Source organism: Phocoena phocoena, chromosome 2, assembly GCF_963924675.1.
Source record: "Phocoena phocoena chromosome 2, mPhoPho1.1, whole genome shotgun sequence".
Classification (NCBI taxonomy): domain Eukaryota; kingdom Metazoa; phylum Chordata; class Mammalia; order Artiodactyla; family Phocoenidae; genus Phocoena; species Phocoena phocoena.
The window spans coordinates 99,274,350-99,288,928 of NC_089220.1; the positions used below are offsets into that span (position 1 = coordinate 99,274,350).

Below are 14,579 nucleotides of genomic sequence, written 5' to 3' on the forward strand. Positions count from 1 at the left end.
TTATAAAATGCTCCTCTTCTTCAAGTACTATTGATATCCCCTTTGTTTTATCAGAGATACAAAGATTTGTGACTTCAGACCTCAGGTGGTGAAATGTTTTGTTTAGTTTTTTATGATCTCTCCTGCTTATTTGTCTTTCAAAGGGATTCCCAGGATCAAATTGCATTTCTATATTCAGGAGCAGTGAAGGAGTCAGTCACTAAATCGAGGACTTATAATTAAAACCCTTCAAAGTAAATCTTAAATAGAATTTTAATATGTGCATGCAGACATACTGTGATGAAACTAAGAAAATGCTTTTAGTTTCCTTCTAAATTCCCCTATCTCAACTACCAAATAATAAAACATAAAATATTCTTCTAACATGCTCTTATTTATTCTATTAAATTACAATGTTTGGAATTACGTACTTGTTTTGTTTGTGTGTGTGTGCACGTGCGGGCATATCTCTGTGTAAGCTCCATGTTAAAATCAACATTTTAAAAGAAGACTAATGCAAGGTCACAAATATAAATGGCTACTAGTTTTTCCTTTTAAATATTTTAGCGCAGCTTTTGCTTTCCTTACATTAATATTTAATTTTCCATTCTCCTCTCCTATTTAAGCCCTTCATTGCAGGTGCAAATGGTACTGAAGTCCCAGAAAGTCCTACAGAGATTTTTTTTTTCATTCTACAGTAGCTCTATGCTTCAAGCCTAAATATTTATAATAACCTGAATATTATCCCTGTTTCAAGGAAGACCTTCTTGTCTACAGTTCACCTTAACTATGATTTCATATCTAAATGATAATGCCAACAACAAAAAATATCCTATACCTAAAATCAATGGTTTCCTCTAAAATCTGTGCAGATCAACCAATGAATTAAAATAAACTTATACAAAATAAAGATCTAGACTGCTCTCGTAAAAGCTGGTTATTCTTTTGCTTACTAGCAAACGATGTGATTAAATGGGGAACATTATAAAATTGAAAACCTAGTATTTGTTTTTCTACAGCCTACTCTCTTCAGAAACTTGTTAAGAGCTGAGGCGAGTCTAACCATTTCCTACTGAAGAAGAAACCGCTTCTGCAGCAAACTCTTAAAATGTCACAATTAATAGTAAGTGTTTCTGCTGCGGGAGGCACTTCCATTAAGACAAATACAATACATATGTCTTTCGATACAGTGTGCTACATATTATAAAATACAATTTAACCCAACATTTCAACAGTAGGGTGGTCCTTGCTTTCTATCCATTCAAAACCTGATGAAGTCATAGAGCTCATGGATTCACTGCAAATTTGTTGAAATAATGGGTCATTCTTTAATTCTTCCAGTGTAGCTTCATCATCTTGTCCCTGCTGACGACCTGGATCAAACAGTAGATTTGGATCTAAAGCGTTCAAATCATTGATGCTGCCTGAGAGCTCAGAAGACAACCTGATGTCGCTAGAAAAATCAGATGCAGGATTAGTGAGATCAGATGCTACCTGACCTACCAGCTGCTGGTTGGTTTGCAAGCTGTCTCCACTCAACAGGTCTTTAACAGTGCTACTGAAATCTAATTGTTGCTCTCCAATTTCTGATTGTGCTTGATTATCGCCAGGAGAAAAACTGATCTGATCGGTGCTATTACTTTTGGTGAGGTAAGATGGTGCTTGGAATTCATAAATAGAAGTGCTGGAATCGATCATATTCTGTGGATTGGCACTAGGAAAGACAGTGGAAGTTTCCAAAATCTGAGTGAGATTCATCCGGGCTGTATAATTGGAGGGCAGGTTGTTCATGCCCAAACCTCTCACTGCATCATCATTGTCAGAATCAAGTTTACTCAACAAAACATTGGTTATTTTTTTACTGTTTGTTTGCTTCTGAAGAGCGTTTGGGAAGGCTGTTTGCATCATGACTGTCAATGGAACCGACTGACTTCTTTGAGCTATGTTGTTGGCACATGCATCCGTGTGAACATTTGTGAAAACATGAACTTCAGGGGTTACTGGACTTCCAAAGGGGGTCACATTAGATCGGGGGATATTAGATACCGGGTAGAGGGTGCTTCCACTAAGATTACGTTGGCGATGAACAGCAGGGCTCACGCTTCGGCACCGGAAGTTGCTGCTGGCCGAAGAGTTAGTTCCTTTATTATCAAGAGGGGCAGGGACCGCAAAGCCCTCCTGTTTGTTGGTGTTACTTACAGTGGCACCTTGATGCTGCACAGGAGAGACAGGAGTCAGACGACCAAAATGAGTGTCATGATGTCTGGATTGAGACTGGTAGGACTGTCCAGGCACAGCAAAAGCATGAGGTTTCCTGAAACGGTCTTCCACTAGTTCCTGATAGCTTGGGAGAATGCCATGGCCAGAAACGGATGAATTACCAACCCCACTATACCCATTATTCATCCATTCAAGCTTGGTTTTGTCAGGGTGTGTGGCCATGGGTCTCTGCATCGGTTTCACAGGACTACTTGAGACAATGCTGGCGTCATGATATGCCATACTGGAGCTTATTGGGGTAAATGCAAATGGATTCCTGCATTCCACGGGGCTGGGAGGGACACTGCTGCTGCAGTTAGAATGGGGAGTACCGATGGGTGTATGTCGGCTACTTCCTAAAGCACTATCCACGGGCGTGGTCTGGGCCAACCTGGAGCAAGGGCTCTCCCGTGACAGGCTCTGAGACCCAGCAACCACTTCAGATGTGGGGGTGGGGGTGGGGGTGGGGGTCGGGGTGGGGGTGGGGGTCGGGGTCGGGGTGGGGATCGGAGTGCCATTGCTACGGATGGGGTGATAGAAGTGGGTGCTGGGGGCGTGAGATGACGCTGGAGCGCCTGGAGTCACAGACTGACTCTGAAGGGTCATTCCCAAACAGTTACCGTAAGCATGGGAATTGTTCATTGACATCTGCTGCTCCATGAGTACCAGCTCCTCTACAATACTGTCCTGTGTAAGCTCCTCATCGAAAGGAAAGTAGCTTTCATTTGCTTGGGAAACAGAAGGCTCGAACTCCTTCAGTTCGGACTGTAGAGGTAACTGATCTGAAGACTGTGCTTCCATTTGACTCAAAGAAGATTCTTGTATCTGGCTGTGTAGTTGCTGGGAATACGTGTCCTGTGGCATTCCTTCTAATTCCCAAACAGACTTCTCTAAGTCATTGATATCAGAGTGCTCAGGAACTGTCATGACACTGATATCTTGCTGTTGTTCACAGCCGGCAGATAGAAACTCAGAATCCTTAGTGACCTGTTGCCATTCATTTGGATTAAAGCTGCCATGCGATTTTGAATCACTGTCCAAGAGAAAGACACTGCCTTCAAGCTTCACTTTTATATCTGGAGATGATGATGGTGTGGTTTGCTGTTCTGAAGCTAACTCACTGGTAACAAGAGCAGAGGAATTCACTTGCTGAGGTTGACTTGCCACTACGTGTGAGTTAACATTTGTTGATACCTTGCTAGGAATCTGAGAGCCTGCTGCTGAACTTTCCGTTTTCCCTGAATGTGGAACCTTTTGGTCCTTCTTAACACTGCCTGGTTTCTGACCTTCTGAGATAACTGCAGAAAGCTGTTCCACAATTGGTTTCTTTACAGGAGGCACCTGGGACTCTTGCAATGCAGAAGACAGCCGCTTTCTTGGACTTTTAGTGCATAATTTAGGGTCTTTATTTATTGAGTCACCATTAGATGGTGAGTTGGTGCTGGTGAAAGTTAAGTTCTGAGTGGCAACTGAGAGAGTGATAGTGCTTTGATTATTGCCTGTTGAAGTGCCTGGCAGAATTTCATTATAGCGATTTTTACATTTGGTCCTCTGGTCACAGACCTTAGTTGCTTTTATTTCATTAACACCTTCATTTGAAGGTTTTTGCACTACTCCCTCTGTATTACTTTTCTGCCCTGGGAGGGCACTAGGTGTTGTTTTGGGCACGTCAGCCCCATCAGAGTTCTCTTGGCACTGTACAGGATGCTCATCTGATGACATCTCAGGTTCCATTTTGACTTCCACAGCAGATGGTCCCCCGGTGCCGCTGGTCCTGGATCCAGGAGACTGAAGTGAAACAACAGAACCATTCTTGATCTGTGGAATGGTCCTTGATTCTTCCGTTGTTCCTGCAGCACTGTTTACTGAGGCAGAATGTTTCAGAGGGGCACTACTGTTGCTGGGTGTGAGGGATATTGCTGTCATTTTCACCACATTTAGAGAACTCACGTGTGACGTGGGTACAACAGCGGTTTTGATGGGACTACTAGTAAAGAGGACAGTAGTTGGAGAGCGGATGGTGAGGGCACTGGTGTTGGCTGGTTTGGGTAAGATCTGAGGGTAGCGGTGCCGGGCAGAGCGATCCCCCCCAGGACTGGCTGGGACGTGCTGAGGAGTCTTTGGTGCCTGCTTCACAGACTGCATGTGCTGAGTGACCACCTGTACGTTGAGGGGAAGAACTTTGCCGTCAGAAGAGCTCATTGGACTTGGTGAAGTTACCAGTTGCCTGGTCCGTTGGACCTGTTAAAAAGGCGGAAAACAAAAATATCAGATGTAACAAGTCTAGAATATAAATAGCAATTCATATATTCATTAGTATTAAGGCATTTAATACATGTAATGCTAAAAAGAAAAAAAAAAGACAGTTCGTATGTTAGACAAGCTTTTAGACCAGATTCGATAGGATCAGACAAGTAAATACCATAATAAATGCAACATAGTATAATACAGTTACCAAATACAATGATATGTAAGAAGAGTATTAAGACTTCAATGAAAAACTTCACATTTGTGATGAATACTTGCTAAAACAATGAATTTGAAGGAGGTTATAGGGAGCAGAAGTAAAATCTTGAAGAAACATGCAACTATAAAGGTTTCTAACTGGAGTCTGTGGCAAGATGACTCACTCACAGGGGAGACTGTCTTATAAATGGATCTACCTTGGGCATTACTAATAAACCACTGTGGATAAGGTCTCAGATAAAACTACTGCCTTCCCCAGTTTGCTCTACAATGAATAGTGCAAGAGTATGGTTCCCAGGTATTCCATGTTTCAATAACATGATGATGACGATGATAAGGATAATGATAAGAACAGGAAAAACCACAAGATACTATATTTCCCTAATAACATCATAAATAACAACATAAAATACCATCTTGCTTTAGCATGATGCACTCTCGTTTTATTTTTATTTATTTTTAAACATTAAAAAAACATTTATTTATTTATTTTTGGCTGCTTTGGCTCTTTGTTGCTGCTTGTGGGCTTTTCTCTAGTTGCGGCGAGTGGGGGCTACTCTTCGTTGTGGTGCACGGGCTTCCCATTGCGGTGGCTTCTCTTGTTGTTCGGCATGGGCTCTAGGAGCACGGGCTTCAGTAGTTGTGGCATGCGGGCTCAACAGTTGTGGCTCACGGGCTCTAGAGCACAGGCTCAGTAGTTGCCGTGCATGGGCCTAGTTGCTCTGTGGCATGTGGGATCTTCCCGGACCAGGGCGTGAACCCGTGTCCCCTGCACTGGCAGGCGGATTCTTAACCGTGGCGCCACTAGGGAAGCCCATGCACTCTCATTTTAAAAGCCTCTTCATCATAAACTCAGTTGTGTGAGACAGACAAGTAGACCATAACCTCTATTTGTTGATAAGGAAAGAGACTCAGAGTAGCTTAGAGACTTGACCGAGGTCCCACCGTTGAGACAAGTCTATGTTAATGTATTACCAACACATATTACAATTTTGCTCCATCTGAATGTTAAAAAGGAAAAAAATATAAACCAAAAAAAGTTTGCAATTTTGTCACCTTTGCTTGGCTAGAGATGAAACAACTCTGAAAATGACTCATCTCTTACATAAAGTTCTGACTGGTTATGTGCAAACTTGTATGTCTTGTAATTTCACTTCCGTTCCTTTTATAGCTCACGCTGTAATCAACAACGTATATCCTGAATAAAAGACAACCGACTGAAGTGAAATCTGTGTGTGGTCACAAAATCAGTTTATAACTGAATCTACACCTATACTTGCCTCCTTCTTCTGTGCCACTTTTAACTAAACAACTGACTTCCCACAATCCCAGTAAGGCCAAATGCTGTTTAATGATATTACCGGAATGGGACTAGGGACAGCTGCCACAACGATACCAATAGGCTGAGGAGAGAGGATTGCAGGATTTCCATTAGAAAGACTAGTCACTCCATTGGTTGTAGCGCCTTCTGATTTTTTTGCTGAGGGTTCTCCTGGCAAAGGGGATTGTAGTTTCTGTTCTTGTTGTTTCTTTTGGATTTTCCGTTGCAATTGCTGTTTAGCGTCAATAGGAGATGGCAGAGTCTTCACTTGGGGCTGAAAGGAATTACTTTCAGCTGTAGGTATAAAAGCAGAAGGCTGGGTAATTCCTTTAATTCCTGAAAATAAACAGAAAGTAAAGCTAAAATACTCCTCTTTATAGAAACCGGTTACAACTCAATTTCTAAGACTATGTAGCCATTTACTGGACAAAGCAACCAAACCCAGCAAATTTTAACTCACAGTTTCTTTATAAAGCATAAGTATTACACTTCCAGTTTATAAACATTTGTCAATATGCTTTTAACTGACACCTTAAAATACGGTTCAACTTGGGTGACCGCTGTAGTTATATCTGCAATAATAGATGAAGATTTTGAAAAGAGTAGTAGCTATGTCACTAATATGCAAAAGCTAAGATAAATGCCAAGAGAGCATGTTTTACATATTATCAGTAGATGTCAGAAAAATCTTCCTTCCCCCTTCTCTAATTAAGAAATTCATGCATTTTCATGATTTTAATACTCAGTCCACAAGGGGTACTCCATAAATATTTGCTGAAACCATCCATATCTTAGAAAAAAATTGTATGGGGAAAACAAGTCTTTAATTCTACATGAATTTCACGAAAACAGGTAATACAATTTTAACCGCTTTAATTAATTAATTAATTAAAGTATTCCAGTATGACCTAGGAGAAATTAAGCAGAGTTTCTTAATAAGACTGAGGTTAAGATCTTCTAAAAAAGGGTCACTGAGAAAGCTTTTTAAAGTAGTAGTAAGATCAACACTGAGAAAAAGGAATGATAAAATAAGCAAGGGATAAATTTTAAGAAAACTTGATTACATAATACAACTAATTTTTCAAAAGCTCATTTCACATTTAGGGAGTGGCATTAAGATCATTAGAAAGTGAGCAGGGGTCGGTAGAAACAGTGGAGAGAGGCAAAGGGAGGACACCCCTGTCCTGCTGGCACATCCTGACCTTCCCTTCCCCAGCCGTTTCTGCTTTTCATCTTGTTAACAGCAACAGCTTCGTGAGTGGGAGACGGGAAGGATTGAAAAGGACTGTAAACTCTAACCCACACACTCACTGCTCAACAATCCCACATGTTCTGACTGCCCTTTTATCACCTAAGTACTATTCTTTCTCCTCAAATCCAACTCGAATTGCACTGCTCCCATCCGGTCCGCAGCCTCGGCTCTGGCTGCTCAGCACCTGAACCCGAGAGCCTGTGCCAACTGCTCAAGCTCGCCGTCTCATGCCTCCTGCTAGGGTTTCTGGACAGGCATGAGTTCCAAGCAGCTGCTTACAAAGGACATCTGTAATACAACCTGTTCTTAATATGGAGACGATATTTACAAAAAACCAAGTGCACCTTCAAAGGAAGAAGATTCATCACTACCAAAGATATTTTTAAAAGTGGCAATGGGGCTTCCCTGGTGGTGCAGTGGTTAGGAATCTCCCTGCCAATGCAGGGGACACGGGTTCGAGCCCTGGTCCGGGAAGATCTCACATGCTGCGGAGCAGCTAAGCCGTGTGCCACAACTACCGAGCTTGAGCTCTAGAGCCGGTGAGCGGCAACTGCTGAGCCCAGGTGCCACAACTACTGAAGCCCGTGCACCTAGAGCCCACGCTCCACAACAAGAGAAGCCACCACAATGAGGAGCCTGTGCACCACAACGAAGAGAAAGACGCTTGCTGCAACTAGAGAAAGGCTGCCTGCAGCAGCGAAGACCCACTGCAGCCAAAAATAAATTAAAAAAAAAAGTGGCAATGGCTGAGAACGAAATTTCAGAAGATTGTTAAAAAAACAGTCAGCCTCCCAAGCTACTTTCAAAAAGTGAAAATGCCTACTTATATATGTGATTTTTAGTATTTTGATTTAAAAAATATTCACACTTATGCCTTAAAAATCCATTCATTCAACATTTCTTTCAGTGAGACTATGTGAATAATGTGGGAAATAAGAAGACAGAGATGTCTCTGTTTCTTTACCCCATGATACCTCCTAAGTCCTCAACTTGTGAAAAGTACTCTTCTGGGTGTCAGTAGGGGTAGGAGAAAGAGAATACAGAAAGCTGAAGGGCCCATATCTTTTAGAACCTCATTTTGCCAGAAGCTAGGAAGACAGTCTGGTGTAAAGGAGTAACCTGGGTTTTGGAGAAGGACAAACCAGGATTCAAATTCTGGCTAATTCCACTACTTATCTGACTATGGACAAATTACTTAACCTCCCTGAATCTGTTTCCCGATCTGTAAAATGGAAATAAATATCCCCTATCTTACAGGACCGCTGGGAGAATAAATGAGGTAACAGATGTGAGCCATCTAGCTAGATCAGGCTGCCTAAGCACTCTCCTGCCCCTGTGTAACTACATGAGTATACAGATTAGAGCCATCCATTTTATATCGAGACAGGAAAAATTATGATGAGGCTCTTGTAAAAGGCTATTTTGCTGAGAGTTATGGTCCTCAATTGACAATAAAATGAGAGAACAGAACAATCTCTCTCACACACATACTGCAAATGCTTAAAGCTTCTGATAAATTTAAACAGAGAAAAAGGATTCCTTATTAAAATAATGAAGTTAAGATAGAAAAGTAAAGTCATTTAAGAGTATAACTATAATTATAGTTCTGGCTGTGATAAATCTACTGTTTCATATTAATAAATTTTTTATAGAAGTTATAATTTCCTAGAGTAATAAAAAAATGTATTCACTCTTTTTTTTAGGTTTATAAAGTATGACTGAAATAAGACATTTAAAAAATTTCATTAGGGGCTTCCCTGGTAGCGCAGTGGTTGAGAATCTGCCTGCCAATGCAGGGGACACGGGTTCGAGCCCTGGTCTGGGAAGATCCCACGTGCCGCGGAGCAACTAAGCCCGTGCGCCACAACTACTGAGCCTGCGCGTCTGGAGCCTGTGCTCCGCAACAAGAGAGGCCGCGACAGTGAGAGGCCTGCGTACCGCGATGAAGGGTGGCCCCCGCTCGCCGCAACTAGAGAAAGCCCTCGCACAGAAACGAAGACCCAACACAGCCAAAAATAAATAAATTTATAAAAAAAATAAAAAAAATTTCATTAAAATAGATACTTTACACAGCTATTAATTTAGGAGGGAGTTATTATTCCAACGATACTGTCAGTCCTAATACTGTTAATTCTTAAGTTGCTCTCTGAATAAAAATACTCATCTGAATGCATATTAAAAAAATCACTCTTGCTATTTCATAGTAATGCTTCACATGGTTTATTTTTTGTGAGACTAAGGTACCTTTCACATTGTCCAAAGATCATTTCACTTATAAGTATTAGTTTTGGGGATAGGAGTCTTAGCAAGTAATTAAAAAACTTAATCTTACTTTTTACTTGTAATATTTATCAATTTAGAAATACATATATACTTAAAAGTACACATACACATCTTTAAACTTTAAAACAGCAATGGAAAAATTAATGAAATACCAACTAGGAAATCATAAAAGTTTCATACTTAAGCAGAGCAACATACAAAGCTATAACTTAAAGTTTATCATGAAAGAACTATTATTATTTTTGTTAGCTCAACAAGCCCATCTGAATTTAGTATTAAGGGAAGTAAGAGTGGATGCATACAAATACTAAAAAGACAAAGGAGGCTTTTAGCTAAGCTCTTCTTTTTACTACAAACTCTAAAGACAGTTAACACCCTGTCAGTTTTAGCTTGTTAATAATTTTGTACCTGGTGGTGCTGCGGCCATTACAGTTAGAGCTGCCATCGACTTGGTGCCTATATAGTGACTTTTTACAAGGAAGCGGGCTAATTCCAAGACCGTGTCAAATGGCTGGCTTAACACTTTCTGGGCCCATTCACACACAAGACGGCAAGCAGAAGTGATAACTTCCTCATCAATATTTTGAAGCTGCCCAGAAGGTTCAGCTCCTTCCAACTAAACAAAGGAAAAAGGAAAAAAACTTTTAAAAGAAAGTTCAGAGAAATTAAATTGAAGCACACTTAAGATACATGTTCTTAATCAGAAGAAACAATATAAAACTACTGAGTCAAAGTAGTACTAAGTGACTGGTACTGGCAGGCATAAAAGTAGAGACCTGCAAATATGAGGTCTATGCCTATACCCACTGGTGCACAGCCACCAGCAGTGTTGTGAATATAACATTTAAACATATATTGTTAAACATATATGGAGACTAACAGATCTTCTGAATTTTTTAAAAAACCTTTTCTAACATCAAGAAAACAAACTATGCCATAAGCCGTATTTCCTCTTCTGAAAACATTCGTTCTACACGTTATTCTATAACTTAAATTTTCCTCTTGACAATATATACCATAGATATATCTACCAATCAGGAACTTTAGACACATCTTTTTTCTCCTTAATTTCACGAACCACGGTGATATAAGTCATATATGCTAACAGTTACCAGCCACTGTTGAATTTTTTGGCTCATTTATTTAGTAAAAGACAGTTCTTGGTCCCTGGTTTTATCCAAATGAGACCATGCAGAATCGTTTCAATGTTGATAATAAGGTACAATTCTACTTATCAAAAAGAAAAGGCAGAAATTCTTACCCCATCCCCAGTTTTGTGAAAATCAAGATTGGGTAGTGTTGGCATATGAACAAAAGCTTTTTTTCTTAGTCCACTGTAGCAATACGTAATAAATGGTTAAGGTCTAAAGTACTCGAAATTAAATGAACTGTTTATATAGTTAGCACTTGAAAAGTAACCATATATGAAATGAGAATAAAATCAGCCTGAGATACCATCGACTTTCTGAGTTCTTCTGTAAAAGAAAACTTAATATTAGAAGCTCAGGACACCTTTACTCTTTTGAAACTGAAACAGTCCTTGTAGAATGTTACTGGCTCAAATGGAACAAAATGATTTTCATCTGTTATAAATTTTATGAATAAATGTTCCTAATAAGCGGTGCCAGCCACCAGTAACAAACAGGTCAGAAGGAAAGGAATATCCAGATGGAAACCTGGCAGAGAGAAGGGAAACTTTAGCCCAGGGCACTGGGACAAAAACAACTCTTATGAGTGTCACAAGAGCTTTAACCTTTTCACTTCTCTTTTTCCACTGAAACGTACAGGATTATCACCTGTAACATGCCAAAGACACATGAAGACATTTTTGTTTGTACTCAGGAAACAAGACTCGGTCGTGCAACAACTGGTTACAGAACACCTGGAGCTGTTTTAGAAAAGCAGCCTCTCCCCTTCCCCTCTTCATCTCCCCCACAGCAGAATTTTTATGTTTTGGAAAAGGCCAAAAGCTAAGCAGAGAGAAATGATGCATTTCTAATATGATACAGAGACCCTCCATGTTACAATCTTCTTCCAAGGGTAGGAAGAACTTTAGTAAACTCTTAATTGTAATTTCCTTACTTCTGTTTGCTCCTAAGTATTTCTCTATCATGAGAGGGGCCTTTTCTATGCCCTGGCTTTAATTTTAATACAGCCTTTAAAGGGCTGGATGAAAATACAAAGAGAACACTAATCCTACAGCACAAGTTCCACAAAAACATTGTTTGAATGTTGTATATATTGCCAAAAAGATCTCTATGTTTCTAAATTAGGGGAAGGAAAGATGATAAACTAACATCTTTCTCCACTTTCACTGATATAATTTACAACTGCTGTACTGTGGCGTGCCTTAGTAATTCTATTGTTAAGGAAAAGAAGATCAGACCATTAAGAACACATTATAGTGACAGAGTAAGGTGAAATCTATCACCATCCTAATAACCACTATTTGTTATTTCTCCTGCAGTGTGATAAACAGCTGGGAAAATACAATTTACAATTATTCCAAGTACTTTTGAGTCGTTTATATTTGTTGATTTAAATTTATTTCTAAATATAGTTGCTAGTTGAACTACAGCAGCAGATGTTCTGTAATAAGGGAGAACTTAAAGAGATTACTAAAAACCATTCTGGTAAAGGATATTTAGATTTGCCTCTTGTGCCCAGACGACGTGCCTTCATGTTTGGAAAGACATTTTTCATGATCTTTCCAAAGTCAGCAGCACTTAATGGATGGTAACCAAGATTGTCACAATAGCTCCTGCAAAAGAAGGAGGGATCAATTCAGAGAGAGCAACAGAACTCAGAATCATATTAGCACAGCGTTATTTCAGTCCAATCTGACCCCTATGACAAAGTGAAAAAACACATCTTCAAGTCATTCACCACAAATTTCACTGATACAGGCTCATCCTTCTTTAAAGACTAACTCAGGCTTACTTAGCTTGTTTCATCCTCAGGGTACACAGTACTACTGCTTTTAATAGCAAAAACTTGCAGTAAGACATTGGCAGTACAAAGTTTTCCAGCTACAATCCAAACGTGCATTCTGAAATGTGAATATCCAGGCTCGACCAGTAGGGCTATACGTTTCCACATATATATCAAGCTCACGTACTGGAATAATTTCCAATGTAAACATTATGTGTGTCAGACATTAGAGACAAAACTACTACATGGTTTGGAATAGAAACACGATGTATCAGAACTAAAAGGGACCTTAGGGATCATCTATGCCAACACTCTCATTTTACCAATAAGGGAAAAAAATGAAGGCACAGTGTTCTCACCCCCCCTCCCCCATTATTGCGAGGAGAAAGTACCTTGTAAGGCAGTAACTTCAAGTGGGACCAGGGAAACAAGCCAAGTCTCACCTACTACTAGATCAGGTGTTCTGTTTTTCTCTACAACTGCCAGTCATGGGTAAAAGGCCAATTCCTTCTCTACCAGTTCAGCAGCAGGAAAATGCCATGTCCTGTTCTGGCTACCAAGGCCAACAGTTATGACGAGAACCGCTACCAAAGAGCAAGTCAGAGGAATTCCAAAATAACTCAATCAAGTCTCCCCAGCTCATCCCCCATTTCAGCACCAACTAGAGCAGCTTCTTGATGAAGCAGTCATGCAGTAGAGAGCCAAGGAGAGAGGTTTAGGATGAAGAAGGAAAACCCCTGGAATGGGCAGCATATAACAGTAACTGGGACTTGAGTTCTTGTAGATGGCTGAATACCCTGGCAACATTCTTGAAGTGACCTGAATTCCAGAAGTCAAATTGGTAGACTCAGGAGAAGGTTGGGACCCCTGGGAGACTTAATAGAGAGAACAGGGTAGGTCTGAAGACTGGTGTTTTTCTTGATTGTGCCCTCCCTATCCCAGCACCAAATACCACACACTTCTGCTGGGGGTGGGGCTGAGGGGAAGGAGAAGAGTTGCCTGGCAAGTGCATTCTCAACAATGCTGCACAGTAGGGAGAAGGGAAAGGAGCTAATATGTATCGAAAACTCCCTCTATAAGGAATATCAGATACATCATATGTAAGTTGAGACTAATACTCCAAGTGTCTGGGGGCCAAGGTTTAAAGCACAAAGTGAAGGAGTGACTATTTTGGGGGGCTGACAATTTAAATGAATTGCATCAAATCATAACCATCTCAGTAGCAAGTTAAATTGGTCATCTTTATGGTTTAAACCAGCGCAGAAAGAAAATGTGAATGATCTCTTTTACACCTTAGGGACTTGATACTTGTTTCCTCTACCAGGAATATTTTCTTACCCTTCAAGCCCCTGCTTGTTATGATTTTGAAAGGGTCTCTACTGACTACCCTATCTAAAGCAGTGCTCTCCTGCCATACCCTCACCATATTCCTTGTGTCTGTACTTCCTTTTCAACGCCTGACTTAAAATTATGGAACAGCCAATTCATTTGTTATGTATCCTCCATTAGACTGTAAGTTCAACCAGGGCAGTGACCATATCTATCTGGATCATCACTGTATTCTTAGCACTAGGAACAAGACTGAAGAGTCATATTATGCCCACGTGTCACATTAAACCTTAATATGACATACAACTTAAAATGACTTTAAATATGACTTAATAAGTATGTCACATTTAAAATGACAAGAAACCTTAAAGAAACACATAAAACAAACAAAGCAAAAAAGAAAACAGTGCCCACTGGCTCCTATGACAGCACTGGCAGAGGGGCCTAAAAAAACTGAAACCAAATAAAGAGAATCAAAGCAATGAGTCTAATGAGAGATATAATATCCATTCTCTTCTCCTTTTGTGATTTAGGTTTTGATATTTTTTTCATTATATTAGTATACCGAAGTTCTTTATTTTGGCAGAAGGGGTAGGTGGAAGGTTGACAAAATTAAGTATCAGGATGACGAATGCAAAATTTGCTTGTCAAACTGAACTAATCCTGAGTGTGATTTCAGAATGTGACCATCTAGTTTCATCTGGTTTTTGATTCTTATTTATTCCACTAAAAGCAGGGAATTCACTATTTGGAAGAATA

General features: G+C 40.1%; 1 protein-coding gene across 1 annotated transcript in view; it reads right to left on the reverse strand.

Moving 5' to 3' along the window:
• Positions 1-1,194: 1,194 nt before the first annotated feature.
• The window catches only part of RFX7 (regulatory factor X7), a 147,675-nt gene continuing 134,290 nt past the window's right edge, over positions 1,195-14,579 (reverse strand). The window contains exons 5-9 of the mRNA XM_065872360.1: positions 12,205-12,321; positions 10,822-10,906; positions 9,969-10,176; positions 6,066-6,361; positions 1,195-4,479 (exon numbers count right to left, since the gene is read on the reverse strand). Coding sequence (XP_065728432.1) covers positions 1,195-4,479; positions 6,066-6,361; positions 9,969-10,176; positions 10,822-10,906; positions 12,205-12,321 — 3,991 coding nt within the window. The remainder of the gene's footprint in view (positions 4,480-6,065; positions 6,362-9,968; positions 10,177-10,821; positions 10,907-12,204; positions 12,322-14,579) is intronic.